This window comes from Pelophylax lessonae, assembly GCF_965119305.1.
Source record: "Pelophylax lessonae genome assembly, chromosome: 1".
Taxonomy (NCBI): domain Eukaryota; kingdom Metazoa; phylum Chordata; class Amphibia; order Anura; family Ranidae; genus Pelophylax; species Pelophylax lessonae.
This window is the reverse complement of record NC_138768.1, coordinates 197661533-197687006: the sequence shown is the minus strand read 5'-3', so window position 1 is coordinate 197687006 and position 25474 is coordinate 197661533. Positions and strand designations below refer to the sequence as shown.

The 25474-nt window shown below is 42.6% G+C and overlaps 1 protein-coding gene across 1 annotated transcript in view; it reads left to right on the top strand.

The window, feature by feature from the left end:
* CEP120 (centrosomal protein 120) overlaps positions 1–25474 on the top strand; it is a 273530-nt gene that overhangs the window by 80878 nt on the left and 167178 nt on the right. Inside the window, exons 11-13 of the mRNA XM_082243777.1 lie at positions 5574–5756; positions 22387–22483; positions 22581–22727. Coding sequence (XP_082099903.1) covers positions 5574–5756; positions 22387–22483; positions 22581–22727 — 427 coding nt within the window. The remainder of the gene's footprint in view (positions 1–5573; positions 5757–22386; positions 22484–22580; positions 22728–25474) is intronic.

Sequence of the window (25474 nt, the reverse complement as noted above, 5' to 3'; positions counted from 1 at the left end):
CTTGTAGTTCTGCAACAGCTGGAGGCCCACAGGTTGAGCACCCAAGATCTACACCATTTAGTTATCCTACTTAAGGGGTAAGTTCACCTTTTACGGAAAACCTCCTAATTCCATCCCCCTGGTCCCGCTGTACTAGTGTCCCACAATCCCCCGCTGCCAGGTACTAGAACGCCACTTCACCAGTCCAGGGATTTGAAAGCCTCCTTGCTTTCTTTCCTCTCCTCCAGTGCTGACAGGACAGGCTACATGGATGCTGATTGGTCAGCGCCATCCATGTGATGGGGCTGACTATTTAGATTGCCTCCTATACGTACACGCTGAGCGGTTCAGATAGCAGATTAAACTGCAGGGATTTCAAATCCCCGGACCGGTGAAGCAGCATCCTGGTCCAGGTGTCCAATAGTGGGTAACTGTGATACACTGGTACAGCAGTACCGGAAAGGGGGGGGGGGGCAGTGTAAGTTCACCATACCGATCATCTGTAAAGGTAAACTTACACTTTAAAGTGAAACTCCACCCGAAAGGCTAAAGTGCAGTGTGATTTGCACATGCTCTGTAGGTTTCCCTTACCCAAGATGGCGGCGCCAGCACCCAAGAGCTGATTTAAGAATTGGCTTGGGTGAGGACACCCTAGGATCCCTCGACAGGTAAGTGTCCTAATGGAAAAAGTCAGCAGCTACAGTATCTGTAGCTGCTGACTTTTACATTTTTGGTGGGTGGGCTGGAGCTCTGCTTTAAGGACACAATTGCTCATTACAAAAATACTTAAAAAAAAAAAAAAAAAAAAAAAAAAGCAGTTGTATTTTTTTTATTTTTTTTTGTAATTCCTTTATTTAAAAAGAAATTGGTATTTTACAAACCTGTGCAAAAATAGTGCATAACAAGGTCACAAGAGTATGCAAAATCAGTGGCAATGCAATAAAGTCTGCACAGCATCAATGAGCACCCAGGAAATGACAATCCTGCAAATCAAGTGACTACTGGCAATAAACATGGACGTCTCACAAAAAGGTGGCAGGTGAGAGCCTCCTACACATACAGATGAAGGGCAGCATAAGAATGCAACTAGGTTAAGTATGAAAAAAGAAAACCGAGATCAACAGAAAGCCCAGGAGGCCATAATGACCCAGACAGGGCCTACAACCAAATGGACAAAATATAACTGACGGATAACTACCGAAACTGCAAGGGATGTATAACAGAACTTCATAAAGAATATGGGAGGGGCAGGGAGAGGAGGAAATAAGAGGTGAAGAAAGGAAGCAAAGCGAGAAAAGAGAAACCAGGAAAAGCAATCTTGCATTTGCCTCTTCCAAGTAACTAGCTGAAATTCCCCATGGAAAAATTTAGGGCCTTCCCATCTTTAAGACCTAAACCCTTCTTATTTTGAGGGTCTCCAAAATATTCTTACACTTAACAGAATAGAATACCCAAAGGGGTCCTCCAGGTCCGCTGTGGACTCCTGGGGAATTCTGCCCACAGAGGCTCTACCCATGCTCTGGTGTCATCCCCATCTATACAGTGCTAAACAGCAGCTTCAGTAGTTTTTTACGAGAAATAGTTTGTTTGGACCAGCTTTGTCTAAACACACTATTTTAAAGTAACATACAGTAAAACCTAGAGTTAAGCCTTGTACACACGCAACGATTATCGGCCGACCGATCGGCCGTCTTTTGTCCAGTGTTGTTGTGTTGGTTGAAATGTTCTCTAGACTGCACACAAATTTTATTGGCCAACAAAAACCAACTTCAGATGTCATGTGCTGGTTAACTTTCCGTGTGTTTTTTCTTCTTTGAGCATGCCCAGTCTTGCTCATCTGATTTTTCTCTGCCGAAATCTGTACTGACTGACGAACAATCGTTCTGTTGACGGCCAACAAAAATTTTATAGCATGCACACCAGATTTTGTTCGGCTGAAAAGTCGCAGTCGGTTGTCGGAAGCATCATACTAACAAGCCGTCAATCGGCCGATCGAACGTTGGCCGAAAATTCACGGCCAACAATCGGTGCGTGTGTACGAGGCTTTAGGCTTTAACATGTTTTCGTCTCTCGTTGGCTCTTGGCCCCATTTTGGCTTTACCCTCTGTTGCTGGAATCCTGGGCTGGAGGCAAGCCATCAACATAGTATCTATGGACCTGGACATCCCTGGCAGAATCCATCGGTCTCTTTGGGGGATTGGGGTGATCTGTTCCCCTTGCTCCAGAGGAAATCTGTTTTCTGGGGAGTCCCCATACCAGGGGTTTTAGTCTGGTTTCTAAGAACAAATGATTAGTGAATAATTCCTCGCGCTTTCCTCTCCAAAGTGCATAAGAATGAAATAAATTGAAGAAACTAGCAGCAGTATTCAAAGTGAAATAACTTTCAAATCTTAAACTAAAAGGTCATGTGCCACGCTATAAACTCCCCAAAACCTAATTTGATAGATTAATATCTAACCTCTGCCCTTCGTGCAAACAAAAAACTAATAAAAAAATTCAAATAGTGTCACCACCTCAGTATTGAAAGCCTCTAACAGGTGCATAACACTAATTGTGCTTAAATTTACAAATATCGGCTATCCCTTATAAAATGCATTATCAAATAGTCAGAATTAAATGTGCAAAATCATTTAAAGACATGAATTCATACGTATAAATGCAACAAAATAAATATAAAATCGTAAAATTCTATACTGTATGTATGGATCAACCTCCGCCTCCTAACGATACTTTAAAAACACGACCACCAATGTTTTTAATCTGTGCTTTTTTCAAATTCAGTCCAGAAACCATTCATATAAATATCAAAATTCATGCGGATCACTTTCAATCTGTTTCCAGCTACTTCAGTGCACATCCACCAAATCTGTGAGCACGCAGGGCCCTTGCCAAAGGTTGCAGCTATATAGTAGTCCCATACACGCTCAATATTATTCCTCTTGCTGCTCCATACCAGTCAGCCGGGTTTAAGATGCCTCCAATAACACTTACTCCCCAATGTAAGCCGCGCTCATGCAAAAATAAAAGCTCATATAGTGAATAAACTCTTTAATATTTTATGTGAGCTTTTATTTTTGCATTCTCATGCACCCTATCCTCTTTTTGTCTGACTGACTTCAGGGTTTGTACCCTTGAGATCTCTACCAGTTATAGGACTCACTTGGCTATCCTCATGGGATATAATGCTGTGATGATTTTTAGGTTTTTCTATTTCTTTTGAGCTTGACATTTGTGAGAGTTGTTGCCTGGCCTCCTCTGGGTTCAGTATTTAAGGCTTAAGCTTTCACTTGTAGACTGGCTGGTCTTCTCTTGCGGACCTGTTTTTTTTATCCAAGGGAGACCTGTTCTCCTGGGGGCATGTTCTGGTATATTGTGTGTGTTTTGTTTGTTTTTCTGTTGACCACATCATATAAGGGCTCTTTCACACGATCCGCCTCCGTAGGCGGATCTGTGCTGCTCAGCGGGGATCGATCCGCCGATCCCCGCTGAGCCAGGGGATGACAGCTCCGTCTCCGCTTGCAGTGCGGAGAGGGAGGTGTCACAGCTCCCGCTGCTCTCTATGGGGGATCGGATGAGAGCGGACCATCTGTCCGCTCTCATCCGATCCGATCCCTGAACGGATGGAAAGATAGGGTTTCCATCCGTCCAGATTTCACGGACAGGATCGGATACGGATGTCAGCGGAGGTGTCTCCGCTGACATCCGCTGCCCCATAGAGCTGCATGGAGGATCCGATCCGCCTAAAAAAACTGACAGGCGGATCTGATCGGATCGCCCGTGTGAAAGAGCCCTTAATGGTCTATTGCTTCCTTTTCAGGTAAGCTATGTTGTTCCACCTGGGTTTTTAGTTTCACAGCCTTTTGCTTGTTCAGACTCCATGTTCTTTGAGTAGAGTCATTCCTTTTTGCCATGATCTCTTCTTTCCTAGTCTCGAGCATCAGATTGATCCTTTGTGGCCTCCTTTTGCTGACTGGTGACCTCTCTGTTGCAGGGGTCTTCTCCCCATCTGGTTCAGATTCAGGCGTTGGTCCTTTAGGTAGTCCTGATTTGCAAATGACCTGTCAGTGGCTATTCCCTCATTTGGATTGCATTCAGATCTCCTGTTTCTGAATTCCAATGTCCCTCATGTGATGAAAAAGTAAAAACGATTTTTGTAAAAAACACAAATTGCTTTCCTGGAGTCTATTGAGGGACAATGATTCCACCTCTCTATGGTGTTGTGGTGTTTTTTTTTGTTTTTATGTTTTTTCTTTTGCTTTTTTTGTTTTTTTTTTGGTCCAGTTTTTCCACAAAACTAAGGTATGTTGTCTAGAGGGAGGTGATACAGATACAGGTGTTGTCGTACCATGTTTATCTTTGCCTCTTTTTGTGTCCTAAACTCCTGTAGGGGGCAGTATAACCTTACTGTTTCTAAATGTATGTATCCCTCAATAGATAAAATCTTTTTTTTTTTTTTTTTTTTAATCGAAGTACAAAAATGCTTTTTTTTTCCTGAGAATAGTTTACATCACTGACTTTTTACTGATTATAATGTTTAACCAGTTGCCTACCTTCGGCTTCTTACACGTGTCCATAAACCCCATCTTCTGTACACATGGCGTCTCCTGTTGGTCCAGCAGTTTCTCATCTCCCCATGCTCCCTTCCATGCACAGCCCTGTTAGACCTGGCTGAATGTAGAAAGATGAGTTCCTGGGGAGCCAGTCAGAAGCCTTCCTCGTTGAATGATCACTCTGACAGCCAATCACAGTGAGCATTTAGTTTAACAGTAAACAAAAGTAATACAGTAGCTGTCTTATCTCCTGCTTTCCCTGTCTGACAGATCTGTGAATGAGAAAGGAATGTTTGTGTGCACAGGAAGTTAACTCTTAATTAACCAGGACATGCTCTTATTTTACTAACTAACCCATTCATTTCAACATGTATAGGCACTATTTAATAGGTTAATCTCCTTTCCCATGCTTCTATTTTACATTTTTTTGTTGGGGGGGAAAAAATATTATAAAGCACATATATACGTTGTTATCCTTAAGGATTTAAAAAATATGTGGTTTAGAGTATATCAGTTTTATTTTAAATGAGTAAGAACTTAAAATTTCTGATGAATTATAAGTAAAATTAAGAATATGCAAAAAAAAAAAAAAAAAAAAAACTTTTGTAAATAACATTCTTTTGTACCAAAAATTAAATTTTATTGTTGCAGTAAATAGAACAAGAAGCAGAATGAATGAATGTTTTCCCCACAGTAAATGTACTTGTTGTGTTCAAAAATATTACTGATCAAACTTAAAAAAACATTTTTTTTCAGATTTTAAATTTTTTTTTTTTCCCCCTTTAATATGCAAATAAATTTAAAAAATTCTCAATGGACTTTAGGGTAACAAGAAAGCCCTGTTTGTACCCCCAAAAACAATATATGTATCAATTCTTTCTCATGAGTAATTACAAGATTATAGACTCATGAATAAACACATAGCAGAAATGTGAAAATATGGTCTGGTCCATAGGGGTAAACAGGTGAGAGAGCCGAAGTGGTTAAATTTAGTGAAAATATGAGCTTAAATCTGTAAACTAAACAAAATATTTCTTTTTGCAGACTGCCTCTTCTGGTTGAGTTTTGGCACAAAGATAGACTTGCTAAGGATCTTCTACTTGGAGTGGCAAGACTTCAGTTATCAAATGTTTTAACCTCAGAGAAGACTCGTTTTTTAGGGCCTCATGGGGACCATTGTTGGAGACAAACCTTTATTGGGATGGCCCCTTTTATGGCTGTAGAAGGGTAAGGTGATCTGTAGTTGTTCTGCCCAGGTGTTTCATTCTTTTGCTGTTTTGGATTTGTGTGATATCCTGAACATAATCTATTTTAGATTTAGTAATTTACAGTTTTTTTGGGAGTGGGTACTTGCATTGGGCTAAGCACACCCTCCACGTGAAAGCTCTGTGGCCTGGCAATCAGTTGCTGAGTGGAGTCATGTGTGCCTGATGATAATTTCCAGGACAGATCAGGGCAGGATGGGATCATAGTAAAGGTTGAAACAAGGCACTTTGTTGCCTGCTATCCTGCTCATTTGCTACCTCCATTAGTATTTAGTTAGTACAGAGTCTGTTAACAGTAAGAGCCCTTTCAAACTGGGGAGCTTTAAATGCACTGTGCGTTTTAAAATTTACGTAACACATTTGCGTCGAATAGCTGGTTGTTAAGGACTGGGGCGGGTGCCGGCTTTCCTAGCGATTGCCTATTCACTGGTTGTTAAGGATGCAGAGAGGTCCCGGATCTTCTATTCACTGGTTGTTAAATAGCCATCACCTATTGGCATTCATGGCAACCAGTTTATAGCTACACATACAATGCCCCCTATACCTCCATGGTGGTCACCCCTAGCTCCTCTCTGGTGTTCGACCAGCCAGTGGTGCAGACACAGAGCTGAGCCCACCACCATTAGCACCGGACATCACACTGGATACTGAGGAGGGAGGAGCTGGAAAAACTGTTCAGGATAGCCTGGAATATCTCAAGCACCACTGTGAATGTGAGGGGAGGAGACGCGATGACTGGGCTGAACATTGAAGAGACTGAGCAGAGAGGCGCTAGGGGTAACCACCATGGAGATACGGGAAGCGTGTGGGGGGGGGGGGGGGAGGGCATTTGTATATTTATCTATTCACCGGTTGTTGACGGGGCTGGTATGTGGTGGCTCCTTAACCAGCTATTCACTGGTTGTAAAGGACTTCGGGTGGCTGCGCCTTAGTGCACTAAAGATGCAGCATGCAGGACTTTTCAAAACGCAGCGCAGAGATGTGAAAAATCACATAGGATTTAAGGGGAAATAATTGTGACATGCTTTTGTCGCAGTGAAAAGGTGTGTTCTAGCATGGAAAAAGTGCACCAGTGTGAAAGGGCCCTTATGCTCTACATAGATTGCATGTTGGACTGAACACACACAGTATGCATTAGTGTTTTTATGAATGCAAACTGAGCACAAATATGTATATCCTGACACCTGGTATACACATGCTTGTTTTAGGCCTGTGAATCACTGGCTAGTAAAGAAAGAATAATGATGACAGATCCAGAGTTTACACCTTCAGAAACAAATTAGCAGCATCCATGTTGTTATCCTGGCCTGTCACTTTAACAAACACTGTAAATTCCTTAAAGTGTTGTTATAATGTTTACTGCCAGTAGATGGTGCTGTTTGAAAGGAAATTAAGGTTCATAATAGCTCATTCAAATCCAACTGTCACACATTTTTATACAGTTTATATAGGTTTCTTTAATTTGTGATCTGTGTGTGTATATGTATGTATATGTGTGTGTGTATGTATGTGTGTGTATATGTATATGTGTATATATATATATATATATATATATATATATATATATATATATATATATATATATATATATATATAGTGCTGCCCATAAAAGAAATTGTTTTTTCTAACCTTAGTAGTAAGTAGAGTATACGGAAACTGTGACAGACGATGATCCCTATCACACAGAGGTGGACAGTCCAAGTGATTGCAGGGGCATGCCTGAAGGTTTGGAGGCAGCACAGGGTACTGACAGTGAAGCATAGCAGGGCGGACAACTGCAGAGTGCAACTGTTATGGCCAGAGGTGCATGTACATTGAGAAAAGGACAGCCTAGGAGGTTGTATGCGCGTACCAGAGGCAGCTTGGAGCAGGTGTCATCGAGCTGGAGATGCAGGGTTATGTTTGGCGACCGTGGGGCTCAGTCCCAGTGTCAAATTGAAAATAATATGAGACCTCTTTCCTAGGGTGATAGAGTATGAAACAGGCATTTCTTGGGAAAAAAAAAAAATATATATTATATAAAGTGATTGTGTGTTCAAACAATAGTACAATAGTTTAGTTTAAAACAGGCATTGCAAAAAAATAAAATAAAGAATCCTCCCCCCCCCCCCCTTCCCCTTATAATTTCAGAAAAGTGGTTCTCATCTCAATTACCATAATTAACATGCCTGATATAAGGTGTGTGTGTATATATATAGGTGTGTGTGTGTATATATATATATATATATATATATATATATATATATATATATATATATAACTCTATCTAGAAAGAAATTCTTCTCAAACTTGTAAAGTAAAATCAGATGCTTGTTGCCAGAAATGCTTTGCAAGAGCACCAGATACAGTATGTGTAAGCCCTATCCACACTTGAGTGGTTTTCAGCTTGTTTCCTTATGCTTGACTATGCTCAACATGCAGAATCAGTATAAGTTTAATATATTACATTATTTATTATCCCTAATGCACACCTATCCACTCATATAGCTAAAAATCCAGTAATCAAATTACTTACAATGGGGTCACTATATATATTGCAATTCTGCTAGACAGGTTATCGGGTGGAGACTTCTCTCAACGCACATCCCAGAACTGAATTACACTTTCTCAGGAGTAAGATCGAGGCAAATTATTATGCAAGACGTGCAACTTATACTGGAGCATCATTGCTAAAATTCGCATTCCCCGGGGCAAGCACAGGGACAAAAAAACAATAAAACATCAATGTCCAAAGTCGGTCGCAAGCTCACATAATTCAATATCTAAGATCCTAACACCCCTGCTCATATGTGCATCATTTAAAGTATACCCTAAAGGCAAAACCTCTTTTAGTTTTGGATTTTTTTTTTTTTTTTAGTTTTGGATAGATTGGAGAGGAATTGGAACTCCTGTCAGTTCTTATTGCGGTCTGTGCCCCTATTAGGGAGATTCACCCTCTCTATTTGTCATGTTTACCATTATCATTGAAAGTTAAAGAAAATCCCACATTTTTATTCCAATGAGGGCACTAGTTCTGGTGACCTGGGGGTCACAAAGAGATTCCCTTAATTTTTAACTTCCTGTTTGACTATGAGACAGGAGTAAAGGAATAACCCTCCCTTGCTTGATCTAAAAAAAAAAAAAAAAAAAGTTTCACTCCGAGTTCTGCTTTAATCTTCCCTTTTAATCTTATAATCTAAAATATGGTCCAATCATATGCCGACAGCTTGAACTTAGAGAATCAAAATGCATCCTCTATGTCAGGGCGATTCAGATTTATTGCATTCTGTCCCCATGTGGGGAAGTCACAGAGTAAAGGGGATTGTTATCGCTCAGATGTATCAGTACCCTCTAAACAAACACGATTGCCCATTTCTCAAAAATACTCCCTTAGGACAAAGTAATTTTACAGTTTCTTTAGTACTTGTTTATTAGCCATCAAATAGACTTGTGTGTCCTACCACAACCCTTTTTTATATGCTTTTATAAGGAGGTTCTTGCTGTAACCTCTGACCAAAAGTCTATAAATAATTTTGACTCTAGGTTGAAGTCCTCCTTCCTTGGACCATTACGTCTGAATCTCAAATATTGGCTGTATTGTATACCTATTAGGGTCTTAGGATGTGTACTCTGTACAAATGAAATAGAGTTGCCTGCAGTGGACTTCCTGTTTAAATATTTAATCACTTGCCGACCTGCTGCTTTAGTTATATGGCGGCAGGTCGGCTCTGTTACGTAACGTACCTGTACGTTGTTTCGTGTAGCAGTTAGTGGGGGCGCACTCTCCGATTTGGCTAGAGGGGGAGCCAATCAGCAGGTCCGCCGTGGCACCCACGATTGCTCTCCATGAATACAGAGCGGCCGTCTGCCGAAGTAAACCCGGCACACCGCTGTTCTGTCATGATGAACACAGGAATCCTGTGTTCCTTCTATTTAGGAACACAGGTCTCTGAAGTACATCCCCTAAACAGTTAGAAAACACCCCCTAGGCACACATTTTACCCTTTGATCGGCGCTGGTGTTAAACCTTTCCCTGCCAGCGTCATTACAGTAACAGTGCATATTTTTAGCACTGATTACTGTAGTAATGTCACTGGTCCCCTCAAAAGTGTCAGTTAGGTGTTCGATCTGCCCACTGTAATGTCGCAGTCCCGCTAAAAATCGCTGATTGCCACCATTACTAGTAAAATAAAAATGACAAATCTTTCCCCTTGCTTGTAGACGCGATAAATTTTGTGCAAACCAATCAATATACACTTATTGGGATTTATTTACCAAAAATATATAGCAGAATACATATTGGCCTAAACTGATGAAAAAAATTTGATTTCTTTTTTTTAAAAAAATGTATTGGGAATGATATATAGCAGAAAGTAAAAAAGTTTTTTTTTTTTTTTTTTTTTTTTCAGAATTGTCGCTCTTTTTATATTTATAGTGCAAAAAATACAAACCGCCGAGGTGATCAAATACCATGAAAAAAAGCTCTATTTGTAAGAAAAAAAGGACATCAATTTTATTTGGGTACAGCGTCGCACGACCACGCAAGTGTCAGTTAAAATAACGCAGTGCCGTATCTCAATAAATAGCCTGGTCATTAAGGGGGTAAAACCTTCCGGTCCTTAAAGCGGAGTTCCACCCTAAATTTATACTTACCTCCATCTTCTCGCTCCGGGTCACCTGAAAAACAAATGGATAATCGCAATTTTTTTTTTTGTTTTACTTACCTCGTATAGAAGAAAATATACTTACCTTACTTCCTTCTTCCTCCCCTCGGCGGCCACGGCGATTCGTCACTTCCTGGCTTTGCAATGATTCCTGGGAGCTGAACGTCATCGCTCCCAGGAATCAATGCGCCTGCACCGGCCCCGATGTCATTTCCGGTGCGCGCGCGTCATTCCCTTCTAAACCGCTTCTGGGCATGCCCAGAAGCTGTGGAGGGATGACGCTGCGACACCGGAAGTGACGGCGGGGCCGGTGCAGTGCATTGTGGGACCGAAGAAGACGGAAGAGGACGCAGAAGAGGATCGCGCTGGCTTCAAGCTGCCCACACCTGAGATGGCAGCGCTGGAGAATACTTTTTCAAGGTAAGTATTTCTCCTAAAAGGTAAGTGCAACCCGGGACAGATCAGAGGCTAGCAATTGTGAAATGTACTAGCCCTGACTGTCCCGGGGGTATTTTTATTAAAAAAAAGTATTCCCAGGGTGGAACTCCGCTTTAAGTGGATTAAACTGTAAAGACTTGGTTAAGTACCTGTTTAGATGTCCACTGTTGTTTGGCTTCCTACTAAAGCTGGAGAAATGTATACAATTCTTTTGAGGAAGATTACATTTGTAATGTAAAAAGCAAGAGTGTAATCTGTCAGGGCCAAAGAGATCTAAAAGAGATTTAACTGTAGTTATTCCTCCTTCCCCCAAAATATATATCTTTCTTAGAATTGGATACCATTCATATAGTGTTTCTTAACCCATGAGCAAAATAATATATTGCAATTTACTAGTTCCTAAACCTGATGACTTTTTTTTTTCCAGGACATTTTTTCTGAGATTTTATCAGGTGGTACAGCCATTAACATACGTAATATTTTAGGATGACAATGCTCATTAACTGTACAGTACTGTATCCATGGAGGAGCAGTGTTGTCACCCTAGGACAGAAAGCCTATTCAGACCAAAAGATACCTCCCCTCTCTCTATCTCCATAACATAGGGGATATGTTCTATAGTTCAGAGTTAAAGTGGTTTTTAACCACTTTACCACCGGATGATTTTCATGCTTTACGTCCAGGCCACTTTTTGCAACATGGCACTGCGCGAATTTAACTGACAATATCCAATATATTCAATTTTTGTCATATATTTAGCCCAAAATGTATTTAGCTACATGTCTTTGACCAAAAAATCCTCAATGAGCGTATTTTTAACTGCTTTAAGACCGGAAGATTTTACCCCATTCCTGACCAGGCTATATTTTGTGATTTGGCACTGCGTTACTTTAATAGACAATTGTGCGGTCATGCGATGCTGTACCCAAATTAAATTGATGTCCTTTTTTTCCCCACAAATAGAGCTTTCTTTTGGTGGTATTTGAGCACCAGTGCGATTTTTTTAATTTTTGAAAAAAAGAGCGACAATTTTGAAAAAAAACAAACAAACAATTTTTTACATTCTGATATATAACATTCCCAAAAAAAATGTAATCACATTTTTTTAACATTTTAAGCCAATTTGTTTTCTGCTACATATTTTTGTTAAAAAAAAATCATAATAAGCGTATTTTGATTGGTTTGCGCAAATGTTATCGCGTTTACGAACTACGGGAAAGAATTGTAATTTTTATTGTTTATTTTTTTTTTTTACTAGTAATGGCGATCTGCGTGTTGTTTTTTTTTTTTTTTTTTTTTTTTTTTTTGCGGGACTGCTACATTGCGGCGGACAGATCGGACCCCTAACTGACATTTTTGACACTTTTGGGGGTACCAGTGACATTACTACAGTAATCAGTGCTAAAAATATGCACTGTTAATGTAATAATGACACTGGCAGGGAAGGGGTTAACTTTATTGGTGATCAAGGGGTTAAATGTATGCCTCATGCTTACTGACGTGTGGGGGGGGGAGGAGGGGATTGTGTGACACAGACTGCAGGTTCAGCTATGCTGAATCCTGTACTATGTCACTGTCTGTCACATAGGAGATCCACCCACTTTGTTTACACAAGTAGGCGGATTTCCACACTCGATCCCAGATGATCGGGGAAGAGCGGCAGTGATCACTGCCTCTCCTCCCCTGGCCCGACTCCCGCTGTGTCTGAATACAGCGGGAGTGAGCCTCCGGCGGTGCGCGCACACGCCGCCGAGACGGGGCATTGTCCAGCGACGTAGGTCTACGTCGCTGGACGATAACGAGCCACTTTGCCGCAGTACCAGCTCAGTGAGCGGTCGGAAAGTGGTTAAGCCACCTAGTGTTGGTGCTACTACCCCCTCTATTATAATAAATGATTAGCTCTAGTGTATGCGTTTTTGTAAAAAATATGCCGCTAAATACCTCTTGATCTGTCCGGAAAGTGGGTGTGGCCGAAAATCCCCCCCCCCCCCCCCCCGACATCAGCCAGGAGGGAGAGAAAGGCCGGCACTTTAAACAAAGGTATTTAGTAATTGGAGTACAGTTGTTTGGGAAACCATTAAAATCTAAACCAAAATGGTCATGTGCTTGCACCATTTTAAAATATTTAGTAATACCCTTGGATATAACCAATCACAAATGAGCATATGGCATTACAGCCTGAGTGCATTGGACCCAAACACATAAGAGCCACTGTTCAAATGAAGTAGGAGCTGCATGGACAGCAAGTAGATGATTCTGCCTGCCACATACCCATAATTATGAATTAAAGAGGTGGGGAGTGTTAATGTTCCCATCCCATTAAAGTATTCTGCATCCAATATTTTAAAATCTCCATTTAGAAATATAGGCCTGGTAGTGTTCTTGTGGTAGATCAGCAGTATGCCCTGTGATCATACCTTTTGGAGGATATGGCATGGCAGACCGGTAAGTAGAGTAGCAATTGGTTAGGAAACAGCCATCATTGAACAATAAATTTGCACTAAATCATTACATGAATCCAGCTGTTTTTTTGGCTTCCACTTTTTTCCTGTAGTTTGTCATTAAAAATATGCAGGCCACAACAAGTGGCTGCAACAGTAGAAGCTTGATGCTCATGTCCATCCTGCTACATTTGGAACTGTTTCACAGGGACCCCAGTGTAATGGGTCCTGCGTAACCCCAAAAGAAAAATGTTAGAATAATTGCCACCCAGCCTTTTTTCAGGTGTGAAAAGTTGTAACTTAACTGAGTACATCATCCCTTAGCCCATGTCTTCATGAGCTTGTGTGCTCTGTTAACGTGTTTGTGTGGTTGGGTGCAGGGAGAATGACCTGACCCATCCTGGACATTTATAAGACTTCAGCTGATGTGACGGTCATGCATTTACCATGGGGTGTAAATTGACGAAGCACGGCTGGGTAGTTAAGTGCAAAGTTCAGCCTGTTATTCACTAGTAGTTGGCATACACAATTAATTGCTTTCCTTACTTTGCAAGGTCTGTGGAATAATGTACAAACGGCAGCATGTAGCCCTTTGCTACAAGGTTGCACTGTGTTCTGTAGGCCTGTAGAATAAGGGATCTCTAAAAAATCCAGATAACGCACCAACAATGGACACAGAGTTTTAATACTCTGACTCGGGGACTCCAGTCTGTGCTTTCACTACTTTGGAGACGTGTTGAGACCCAGGGCCTGGAGAATATTCGGGGGGCAAACTTTAGGGAGTTCTTCAGGGCTGAATGATTCTGCTAGGCTTATTATGCTTAAATTGTCTCGACCTATGTTTAAAGTCATCTAACTAATCTGATAAATCATTTGTCATTATATATTTTTTTTTCTTTTGCTTTCACTTAATACCTACTTAGGGGAATTTTGTTTATGCCCAATGACAAAGGGGCATTTATACTCCCACTGACCATTGACGCTGGGACATGCTTACACCCCCTGTCCAATGATATGACCTTTTTTTAAAATCTTGCTGACCACAGGCTGGCCCCTAAGCAATGTGATAGGCAACTAACTGACCCTTTGTTTTAAATAACTTGGCAACCCCCTGCTCTGCTCTTAGTGTTTCCAATTTCAGTCCTAAGTTGTGTTTTATATATTAATGTAAAAAAACTTTCCACACTATCCCTGTGTATAAACCACCTATTGCTCAACTCCATTTACTACAGGAAGCAGCTGGCACCACTATGCATCCAACTACCTGTACAAAATGCAATAAATATATTATATACACTGTATAATACATACACAAAAAAGTGCAGTGCTCAATAATTTAATGTCCGTGAAAATAAAGTGCAGTCCCATACACCAGAAACTCTAAAGTAATTGCCTCTGATCACCACAGTGCCCTTCACCCCACCTATAGGTGTCTTCCCACCTGCTTGAATGGACCTCACTACTCAGGCTGAACCTTTTGAGAACGTACATTGGGCGCTACGCAAGATGTGGGTGGTGAGGTAATCACGCTGGTACTAGGTGGAGCTGTGTATGCTGAGGATTGTACTGTGAAATGCCCGTTTTATACTTCTGAAATGTAAGTATGTAAGTGTATTTTTATATGGAAATAAATACTTTTTATTAGCAATTTGCACTATGGTTTTTCCTCTTGCCTCCTATATGATTGAAATCACGCTGAGAGCTGCTGAGCCACAGATTTGGAGTGTACAGCTAATGGAAGCAGTGCCACTTATAACCCTGTATAGACCTGCTCTAATTAGTGAGGTCAATTCAAACATGTGAGAAGACACTCATAGGTGGGGTGAAGGGCACTGTGGGGGTCAGAAGAAATTACTGAAGAGTTTCTGTTGGATGGAACTGCAGACATTAAATCATGTATTAATTTGACTTTAAATATATTTAAAAGAAAAGATGGACTCACGCAAATTTTATTATATAAAGATGACTTTTACATGTGTTTGGATGATTATTTCTGTTTCATTCATCGACAGCGCTCCATAAATCATAACTATAGGGTTTTATCACCTCCTAGGACTTCCTAGGACTAGGAAGAACAAAAAACACTCGGCTAAGCCCATGGTTTGCCCTCAGCTGGTATATAACCCCCCCCCCCCCTCACCTCTGCTCTAGGTATTCAGTTTTAATCTGTCTAGTCAGGTGTAAAGACCTAGGCTCCCTGCTGGGATCACTTGGTCCTAGAAATATTTCTTCTTCCATGCATCGTTTTTGTTTTTTCTCCTGAGAGATCTAGATCCAGTGCCCCGCCCCCCCCCAGCCCAGGCAGGGACCACGTTCAGACTGCAGCTATGCGCTAGATCGGCTGACAGAGGCTGGCCTATGAGTTAAACCTCTTGCAGGCTCGCATACGACAGGGTGCTGTTCCGAGTCGGAGCGCTCCCCTTGGCTTACAGCTCCTCCATTTCAGTGGCGAGGAGCAGTAAGTACAGTCCCCCCTCTCCCCCTTTGTGCGGTTTGGGGTGAACGCGGGTACCTTCCGGGGATGGTTGGGCCTGTCTGCCGGTTCCATCCTTCCTTCCTAAAGTCCCTCAGCTGAGCTGGGCTCCCCAAGCCCCCCCCCCCCCTTGCAGCTTTGGGTACAGCTTCTGTGCTGTCCAAGCTTTCTGTTTCAGCGGTGGTGACTGGGCAAGCCACCAAGAATGCTCTCATTGATCTGCCCTTTCAAGGCAATCGCCTCTTTGGGGCTACTTTTGATGACCTCATTAATGGTCTCACGAGGGGTAAGAGTACCTTCCTGCCGCAGTCTAGGAAAGAGGAGGAGCCTTGTCGCAGAAGGGGGCCCTCCTTCTCAGCACATGAAAAATTATTTTGTGCTCCCGGGTTTGCAGATAAGGGAAATGGATCTTTCAAGTCTTCCGCAGAAGGTTCCAAGCAATTTTGGCCTGGTAAGCCTGAAGCTGGCTTCTCTGGATCCGCAGACAAACGTCTTCAGCATTAAGGTCTGCCCTCACCCATTACTGGGGTAGGGGGGACATCTTCTCTGAGTTCCGGCCCCGTGGACCACCTTCGTGAGTATCAAGGGGATCCACAAAATTGTTCTTTTGGGGGTACCAAAAGGGAGAAAAATTTGTCCATTTCAGGTTTTTTTTTTTTTTTTTTTTTTAGGCCCCGAGTCTCCTTGTGCGGAATATAATTCCTGCAAAGGTTTGGGTGATGTCCGAACTACCTAAGGTCCCCCCTATCCCTGTACGGAAAATTGAATTACCTAGGCCTGATTTTAATTCTGACCAGGGTCGTCCTTCCTCTGGACAAACTTCAGGAACCACAGGCTGTGATTCACTGGCTGCTGTCACACAGACAGTTCTCTCTCCCAGCTTGCATACAGGTTCTGGGTCTGGTGGTATTCACCTTAAAGACAGTTCTGTTTGCACTGTCCTACATGCAGCTCCCTCAACAGGTTAAGCTCCACAGGAGGTTTGTGGCAAGGTCACCGGTTCCTCTGGCAGACACCGCAGGCGTCCTAGGGGTATGGGAAGGCCAGTATCATCCTCGGCTCAAGTTTTTTCCACGGTTCCTGTGAGGAATCAAGGACAAGGGTCTTCCAATTATTCTGGTGGCTGTAAATGTCCTTTTGAGAGCTACCTCTTAAAGAAGACCAGTTATCCCATCCTGCTTTACAGTCACTTGTTTTCTCAAATCGACTTTTAGGACAGCATCTGGAGAGAGCGTAGCTCCAACCAAATCCCAGGAAACACTGCAGACTTTAAATCCCTCCTCTTCCACCATGCCTTCAGTTGTTGTTTCCTCTGCCATGGTGGAAGCACTGCAAAAAACCAAGTTAGGGGGACTGCGTTCTTTCCAGGTGGAGAAAGGGTAGGTTTACCTCTAGAGTCTTTTCCTTTTTAGGATGTGACCATCCTAGCACCCCCCCCCCCCAGGGGAGGGGGGTTCTCCGGAGTCCCCAGCCCCTCCAGCTCAGGGAAGTAGTGCCTCGTCGGGGGGTCCTGCCTGTTTCCCCGGGTACTGTGGGTCTGGGGCTGGTAGGCAGCTCAGACAGGGAGCTGTTGCTTCAGTATCCCCACATGTCAGTCCTGGGTCCCAGCCGGCGAGGGCTTAGTTTCTGGTAGGCGGGACTTCTGGCGGGGGCATGGCAGCTGTGGTTCTGGCCACTGGAACGCAGGGGCCAGGGGACAGGTTGAGCGGCGGTGTTTCCTGGCTCGCAATGAGGGAATGCTGGAAGCTGGAATTTTAAACAGACTAAGCTCTGCTTTGGATTGCTCAACACTCTGATGACATGGAGGCTGCAGCAGCGGTGGATGCAGGCACCATGAGTACCGGCCAGGCCCAGGTAAGAGGGGTACAGAGGTGCCTTATCTTTACTATTGGCCCTATTTTTTGTCTGTGTTTTCCTCCTGTGGGAGTCCTTCGCTGTAAGGGCTGTGATTACGGTTCTCAGCCTTATTGCTGAGGCTGGGAAATTCTGTTGTTTAAAGTGTTGCTGGCACAGGTAATTCTTTTAGGTGGTGGTGGCTGTTTATTCGCAGCTGTAAGGTAACTGTTGATTTTGTTTATTTTTAGGTCAAATCCACAGTTAAAGCTAGGGGTTCTCCCTCAGTGCAAAGGAAATGTCCGTCTTGTAGAAACCCCCTGAGAGATTCTTGGCCAAAACCACTGTGTAAAAATTGCATAGCAAATCTCGTTAAAGAAGAGTCTTCAGAACGGTTTAAAGATTTTTTCTCGTCCGTGAAGGAGTTAACGGATACGTTACGTTTGGTTCGTTCCTTGTTAAAGTGCCAGCAACACACAGACTCCCAGCTAAGTACTTTATCTAGCTCCTTAGCATCCACCTCAAAGTCGGCAGGGGCCAGTGACTCAGAGGAAGAAAAAGCAAGTACACTTCTTCCCCTCAAAGATTCAGATGAGGAGGAAGAAAAGGATAGTTCCAGAGCTTCTAGATATAAATTATCTTTAGAAGAGGTGGATGACTTGCTTAAGGCAATCTATACTTCCCTGGAGATCCAGGAAGAAAAGGTTCAGCTCTCCGTGCATGATAAGATGTAACAGGGACTGGATGAATTCTAACATAGGGTATTTCCCAGTACATAAGGTTTTGTCAGAGACAGTCAAAAAGGAGTGGAAAGATCCTGAGAAGGCCCCATTTTCCCCCAAGACCCTTAGGAGAAGGTTCCCCTTCGAAGATGGTGAGGACCATTTGGAATAAAAGGCCTAGAGTTGATGCAGCCTTTGTCTCAGACTCTCAAGTCTCCCGGCACACAGATTTGGCATTCCAGGATATGGGCGTCTTAAGAGGGCAATGGACGGGAAAGCTGATTCTTTCCTTAAAAGGGCATGGGATTCCACCTCATCCAGCCTTAGGCCAGCTATGGCATCCACGATGGTTGCCAGGAATCTGGAGTGGTGGTTGGAACAGCTTAAAGGACATGTGGAAGCATGGACTTTCGAGAAAAGATTTACTCGAGTCCTTCCCTTTGCTGTTGAAAGCAGTCAAATATATGGTCGATACCTCTGCAGAATCAATTAAAATGTCTGCTAGGTCCTCAGCACTGGTCAACTCCGCTAGACGTGCTATTTAGTTCAAGATTTGGTCAGGGGACTCGGCTTCAAAGACCAAATTGTGTGGTATTCCTTTCTTAGGGGATTTCCTGTTCAGGCCAGATCTGGAATCAAGCCTGCATAGAACAGCGAATAGGAAGAAAGATTTCCCTTCTAAAAAGAAACTGCCTCTCAAGAAGAATTTTTGCCCTTTTCCTCCATCCCAAAGAGGGAGAGAGCAGGATCAAAAAACTAGACGTTGGTGCTCTCGCAAGGGTAAGGGAAGAGATAGCGTGCTCTTCAGACCTCCGAATCAAGCCGCCAAAAGTAAATGATGGCCTCTTCCCGGTGGGAGAGGTTCTAGAATTTCCTTCCACAATGGGAGCAAATAACCTCAAGTCCATTTATCAGGAACATCGTTGCTTAAGGCTACTGCCTGAAGTTCTTGGAGACTCCCCCTAGCAGGTTTTTGGTCACTCCTCTTCCAAGAGACGAAGAAAAAGCTTCCGCAATGATGTCTCTTTTACAGGAGCTGATGCAGCAGGAAGTTGTTTACCTAGTCCCCAGGGAACAGGAAGGCCGGAGTTTCTATTCTCACACTTTTTTGGTAAAGAAACCCTTGGGCAAATTTGGAATGATTCTAAACCTGAAAATTTTAAACAAGTCGATACGGTACAAGCCTTTTCGGATGGACACAATCTACTTGGTGACAAAGCTTCTGTCCCCAGGCTGTTTCATGATGTCATTGGACCTGAAGGATGCTTATTTGCACATCCCAATTGCCCAGCCTTTATCAGAAGTTTCTCTGTCTCGCAGTTCACTTGAGGGACTCAATTTGGCACTTGCAGTTCAGGGCTTTTCCCTTCCGTCTGTCCTCTTCACCCAGAGTGTTCACAAAAGCAATGGCGGAAGCGCTGGAACCATTGAGGTTTAGGAGGATTTCCATTGTCCCTTATCTGGAAGACCTCTTGCTCTTCGCAGTCTCCAGAAGCCGGATGTCAGCAAACTTACAGGAGACCCATTCCCATCTCAGGAGCTTAAGATGGCTCCTAAATTTGAAAGTCTAATTTGATTCCAGCGCAGGAGATTCGTTTTTTGGGGTACACCATAAACTCAGTGCTTCAGAAAGTTTTTCTCCCTGAAGAAAAAATAAGGAAAATCCAGTCCGCAGTGAGTCAGATTCAGACCAACCTCAAGGTGTCGGTCCGAGTGGCGATGGTAGCCTTGGGCTTGCTCAACTCATCCATTCCGGCCATTCAGTCTACAGACTACACTCTCACCCTCTCCAAATTCATATTCTTCGAAAATTTTCTCATCTAGAGTCCCTATGGAATTCACAGGATTGCTACAGGGGTGAAGAGGGCTTTCTGGTGTGGTGAAACCCGATCAGTCTGACAAGGGGCCTGACCTGGTCCTTTCCCCTAAACAAACGACTGACCACGGATGCAAGTGCGTGGGGCTGGGGGGCCCATTTAGACAACCATACTGCACAAGGGTCGTGGTCCAAGGCAGAGGGCAGGAAGTCGTCCAACTGGCGGGAGTTGAAGGCCATCTTTCTGGGTCTTCTTCCTCTTACACAAGCTATCAGGGGTCAACCTGTTCAGGTTATGTCGGACAACATAACGGCGGTAGCCTATATATTGAAACAGGGGGGAACAAGGAGCAGGAGCCTCTTGGATCTGGCCATGCAGCTTCTCGCATTGGGCACAAAATGTAGCTTCTCTAGCTGCAGTTCACCTGAAAGGTTCCCAGAATCTCCTGGCAGGAAACCTCCCTTAGCAGGAAAAAGGTAATAGAAGCTGAATGGAGCCTGAACCAAGAAGTCTTCCTGATAGTTGCAGAATTCTGGGGTCATCCTCTGGTCGATCTATTTGCGAGCCAACAAAATGCAAAAGCTCCAATTTTCTTTTCTCTTCATCAGCTTTGGGCCTAGGCGCCCTTGCTCATCCATGGGACTTCCCCATAGCTTCCGATGATGTCATTTCTATGATGAAACGCGTCAAGCTGTAATGCACGCTGCCTCGTTCTGGGCCCTTCAGTGAACCGCACGCCAATTCCCCACTTCCGGGTACGGCGAGCACGGCGCGAGTCTCACATACAGACACCGGAGAATAGCCGCGAGGCTTGGAAAGGTCTGTAAGGGCACCAGCACTTATTTTATTGCGAGTGACCTGTATTGCAGTGACTTCTGCAGTGTTTTTTACTTCTAAGAAGTTTTTATAATAAAAGGATTTTTTTAACTGTCTACACGATGAGGAGCCTTCTTTCTTTTATATCCTGAGCAAAAAGGCACAACTCGAGGACCCCATGTACCAGCAAGGACCAGGATCATATGAGATCAAGCCTTATTGATTTCTGCTGGCGTATGCCAACAGGAATCCATGGGATCTGGTAAGTGAGCTTTCTTGCCATTCGGCACTCGAGGTGAAGTGGAGGGTTACACCACTACTGTATCAGCACAAGTACTTTTTATATGCACCTGTCAAACCTGCATGGAAAGGACTTTATTGCACTATTTGCACTTTCCTTCCCCCAAGCACATTCTTACCACGGACTGTCTATAATAACCCTTGTATAATTTGTGGAAACTTATAGAAACCTATTGCACTTTATGGACATTTATAATTTTTTGCAGGACAATATATGAATTATTGCCAGCATATATATTGCACTTTATGAATGTTATATATCCAGAGATTATTGTTGATTTATATTTGAATTTATGAACCACAGATGATGAATTTTTTTATTTTTATTTTTTATTCTTTCACACTCATATTATTGTGACAAATTTTATTAACATCTATGATTTATATGGGCACAAGGTAGCAATTACCTCAACACAGTTTTTAAGTCACATTATATAAGCAGTAGCGTCATAGAGCCCTCCATCACCAGAAAGGATAGCGCAGTTTGTAATCATTCACCATTTTTGTAACTATTCATTCACCATTTTTGTAACTATACCTATAGTTTGAACTAGCGGCTTTCCACTCCATATACAACATCCCAGAGGCGCGAGTGATACCATATTTACACTTTTATATATTGTGACAGGGGGATTTAAGTCGCAAGAAACGCTGAAAAGAACTACAATTTGTTTGTCAAGTATAACCATTCATGCATCCTGTTTGCTATTAATACTGCAGTCCTCCTTTAACGGAAACCTGTACTTAGACCACTCTTGACAGTCTATTTTGAAAATCTTTGGTTATTTGGCTGCCGTGCAGAATCAGTTACTTCATTATGGTCTCAGTCGCTGCCTCAGGACAAGCATGCAGACCAGGAGTTCTTGCCCCACTCCGATTCCCCTGATCTGCATACTACTTCTTGGTTAGTAACTGAAAAAATTATTGGAGTTTTTTTTTTTTTTTTTTTTTTTTTTTTTGGTAGATGGTCAGCTGTGGTAACCTCCAGATTTTTCTCAGCACAGGTTTCCCTAAAGTGTTTAGCGTTTTAATTTAGAAAATATTGTTGGTTCGTTTTTCCTTTGCTGTTGTGGGATTCATAATTGTACTAATATTTATTATTATTTCAGATCAAAAGGCAAAGTAGCTGATCTTTCATTCACCGTAACTATAGCAGATTATGGGCTTGTGAAGGTACGAGAGGTGGTCGTTTCAGAGTCATCCCAGGTATTGGTTTATAAAAAGCCAAAATGTACATTTCTGTATCGTATTCCATTCTGTCATGGTAAATACCTGTTAATATATAATGTTTTTAAATCTCTAGAGTTCAGCTGTTCAGAATCCTCCTCTCGCTCCTCCAGTACAGCCTCCAGCAGAGCCTGCAGCAGAACCCCGTGAGACTCTTGAGTACAAAGCTGTTCTGCAGCTGGAAGCATGGAAAGAAACCCAAGAAGAAATATTTGCTAACCAGGTAACTGGGAGTATAAATCTAAAACTTCACTTTAGTGATAAAATGTTATACAAAGAAACGAAGGTGCAGCTATTTCCCATAGCAACCAGTTTGTTTCTTTTGAAACTTAATGGATTGCTGTTGGCAATGGATGTTTCTAGTTCTCGCAAATCTGTCCCATAGTACTGGAATACCTTGGCATATGACATAGCTTGTGGTCATTTTCTTTTCTGTATCATTCGCTGAGGGATACAGCTAGAGGATAATGACCAACCTAGGGATAAACTGACACCTACTGGAGAAATGGACACTAGGTGCATAGAGAACTGAAGGTCTTCTGCGCTATTTGTTCTTGAATTGGAAGTATGTTTATGTTTCTACCATCAACAGCTGCTGGTAGACCAGATACCGGAAATCCTGTGAGTCTCCCAAGTTGGCGAATGAGCACAAGTTTTCCCAGGTCATTAAATATACTGTCTAGTTTTTCAAGGGGCTCTGCTTTCAGCTTAAGCCAGTATAACTGGGAATTCCTTGTGGGACATCAGGACAAGAGCTGTGGCAGTTTTTCACCTGTCTCCATCTCTGAGTGAGTGGATGTGGCAGGCTTTACAGTTTGGCGTTTAATGCCGAGTTCCGCCCCCCCCTCCAAAAATTAAAAGTCAGCAGCTACACATACTGTAGATATTAGGACAATTCCCGTTTCCCCCTGAAAGGTGCCAAATATGGCACCGGAGGGGGGGAGGAAGCAAATGAGCAGAAGTTTCACATATGGGTGGAACTCCGCTTTAAGCAGTCTTAGTGTATCGAATTGTTACAAATTTATTAGGCTGCAAAGGATAACCCCATCCATAACCAGCATGCCTCTGTTTTTTGATAACGTACTCAGGAAAATGGGCAAGTTTTCCTCAGCTCTGAAGTTTTCTATTCATTTGAAAGATTTTCCTATTATGAGCAGCTGATGGTAGAAAAATGCCAGATATGTTAAATCCTGAAAGTCTCTCCAGTCCTTTCGAAATTGGTGTTCTCTCTGCGACAACCCTGCATTTCTCCAGTCATCAACTTTTGCTGGTAGAATCTGGCTGAATGAAAAAAAAATCCTGGGAGTCTCTCTAGTCAGTCAATAAGTGCAGGTTCCCAGTTATTTATCTATTGTGGTGTTCTTTGTGTGACAGTCCTGCATTTGTGCATAAGTTCAACAGTTCGATAAGTACTTGCAAAGCATTGGCAAACATTCCTTTAGCTGATTTACAAAAGCTACTTTGGTTATCAGTTGTGGGTTTTCTCACCATACAGCAGTACCATCCCAGATCGGGCAAGTACTTCATCTTGGGTCTCAAACAAATTACAGAAATAATCTATTTGATCGATTGACCCCTGCTCCCTGCACCAGACTTCTGGGGACATCAAAAACGCATGCAGGCTGTCTCATGGTCCAGAAAAGTTCTGATGTCTGCAAAGGAGAGATACAGCGGTCTCAGTCCTGTGGAGACTTTCTGAGACTCTTCTCTCTACTGGACACAACTCTGCTGGGAATAATGTTCAAAGAGCCATGGTTACTAAATTAACCCCTGGTATACCATGCGGTCCATGAGTTTTCCTAGAGGATTTGAGTAGCTTCATTCTTGTATCTATACAACCTAGTACCAAAAGAAAGGGAGGTCACCCTGTGACTGGGAGCATATTTCCAAAAACGGGGCTTAATTTGCACTATGTGCAAAGTTGAGCCTGGGGCAGGAATAGATTGTGCTTTTTATAAATCCTAGTCAGAACCTCCTGCATTAGCAGCTATTTTTCACTTTTTTTTCTTTTTCTTGGGCACTCATTTTTCCTCCTGTCTTTGGGCAGAGATATTTTCATCTGTGGTGCAAGGTTTTATGATGCAGCTAATGCAACTTGTTGCTTCCCCTGATTGCAAGGACTTAAAATGTCCACTGCCACCTTCCCCAGTGGAACTTGGCACAGAGATGCTTAATATTTCTTATTTAGGGACTCTTCAGAGTAGAGGGTTCCCAAACTTATTTGGCCTACTGCCCTCTTTTCAGAAACAAAATTATGCCCCCCTGGATATCTACCTTTATTAAGCAAACAAACAGATGCAGTGGCAAATTTTCATTCTTTTATGGATCTATATTTCTACTACATCCTAGGGGGAAAATGAAAGGAGATATACAGTGTGTTTCAAAAAGAATGACCTAGTTTTAAAGCCTTATCTCTGCAGCCACGCACCACCAATGAATGAAAAAAACCTGTACTACTTGAATGGCCTAGAATTTCCAATGACAGCCACTAGATAACACTACTAGCGCCCAAATAAATGCTATCCTCAGTCGTAAACAAGATGCCGTCTATTCAACAGAAGGCATTTTGTGTTCTCAAATTTAGCAAGACTGAGTCTGTAATAAAGGTGCAGCATGCGGCTCCACAGTGTTTCAGGGGTGATCCACCAGTGGCAAAGAACATTCGTTGTTGGTATAAACAATTTGAATAATCAGGGTGTTTTATGTAAGGGAAAGAGTCTAGGGCCACCACGCACTTGAGGAACATGTGCATCGAATTCAAGAGGCTATTCAGCGAAGCATGCACAAGTCCGCTCATTCAGCTAGCAGAGAACCTGTGAAACCTAAAATTACTGTTTGGCTTGTGTTAAAACAACGTTCGCTTCTGAGGCCATACCAATTGCAACCGGTGCAAGCTCTTCATGTGATTGACAGAAAAAAAAATTTTGTTTTCTGTCATATGCTCTCAGACAACATGTAGGATGACTGATT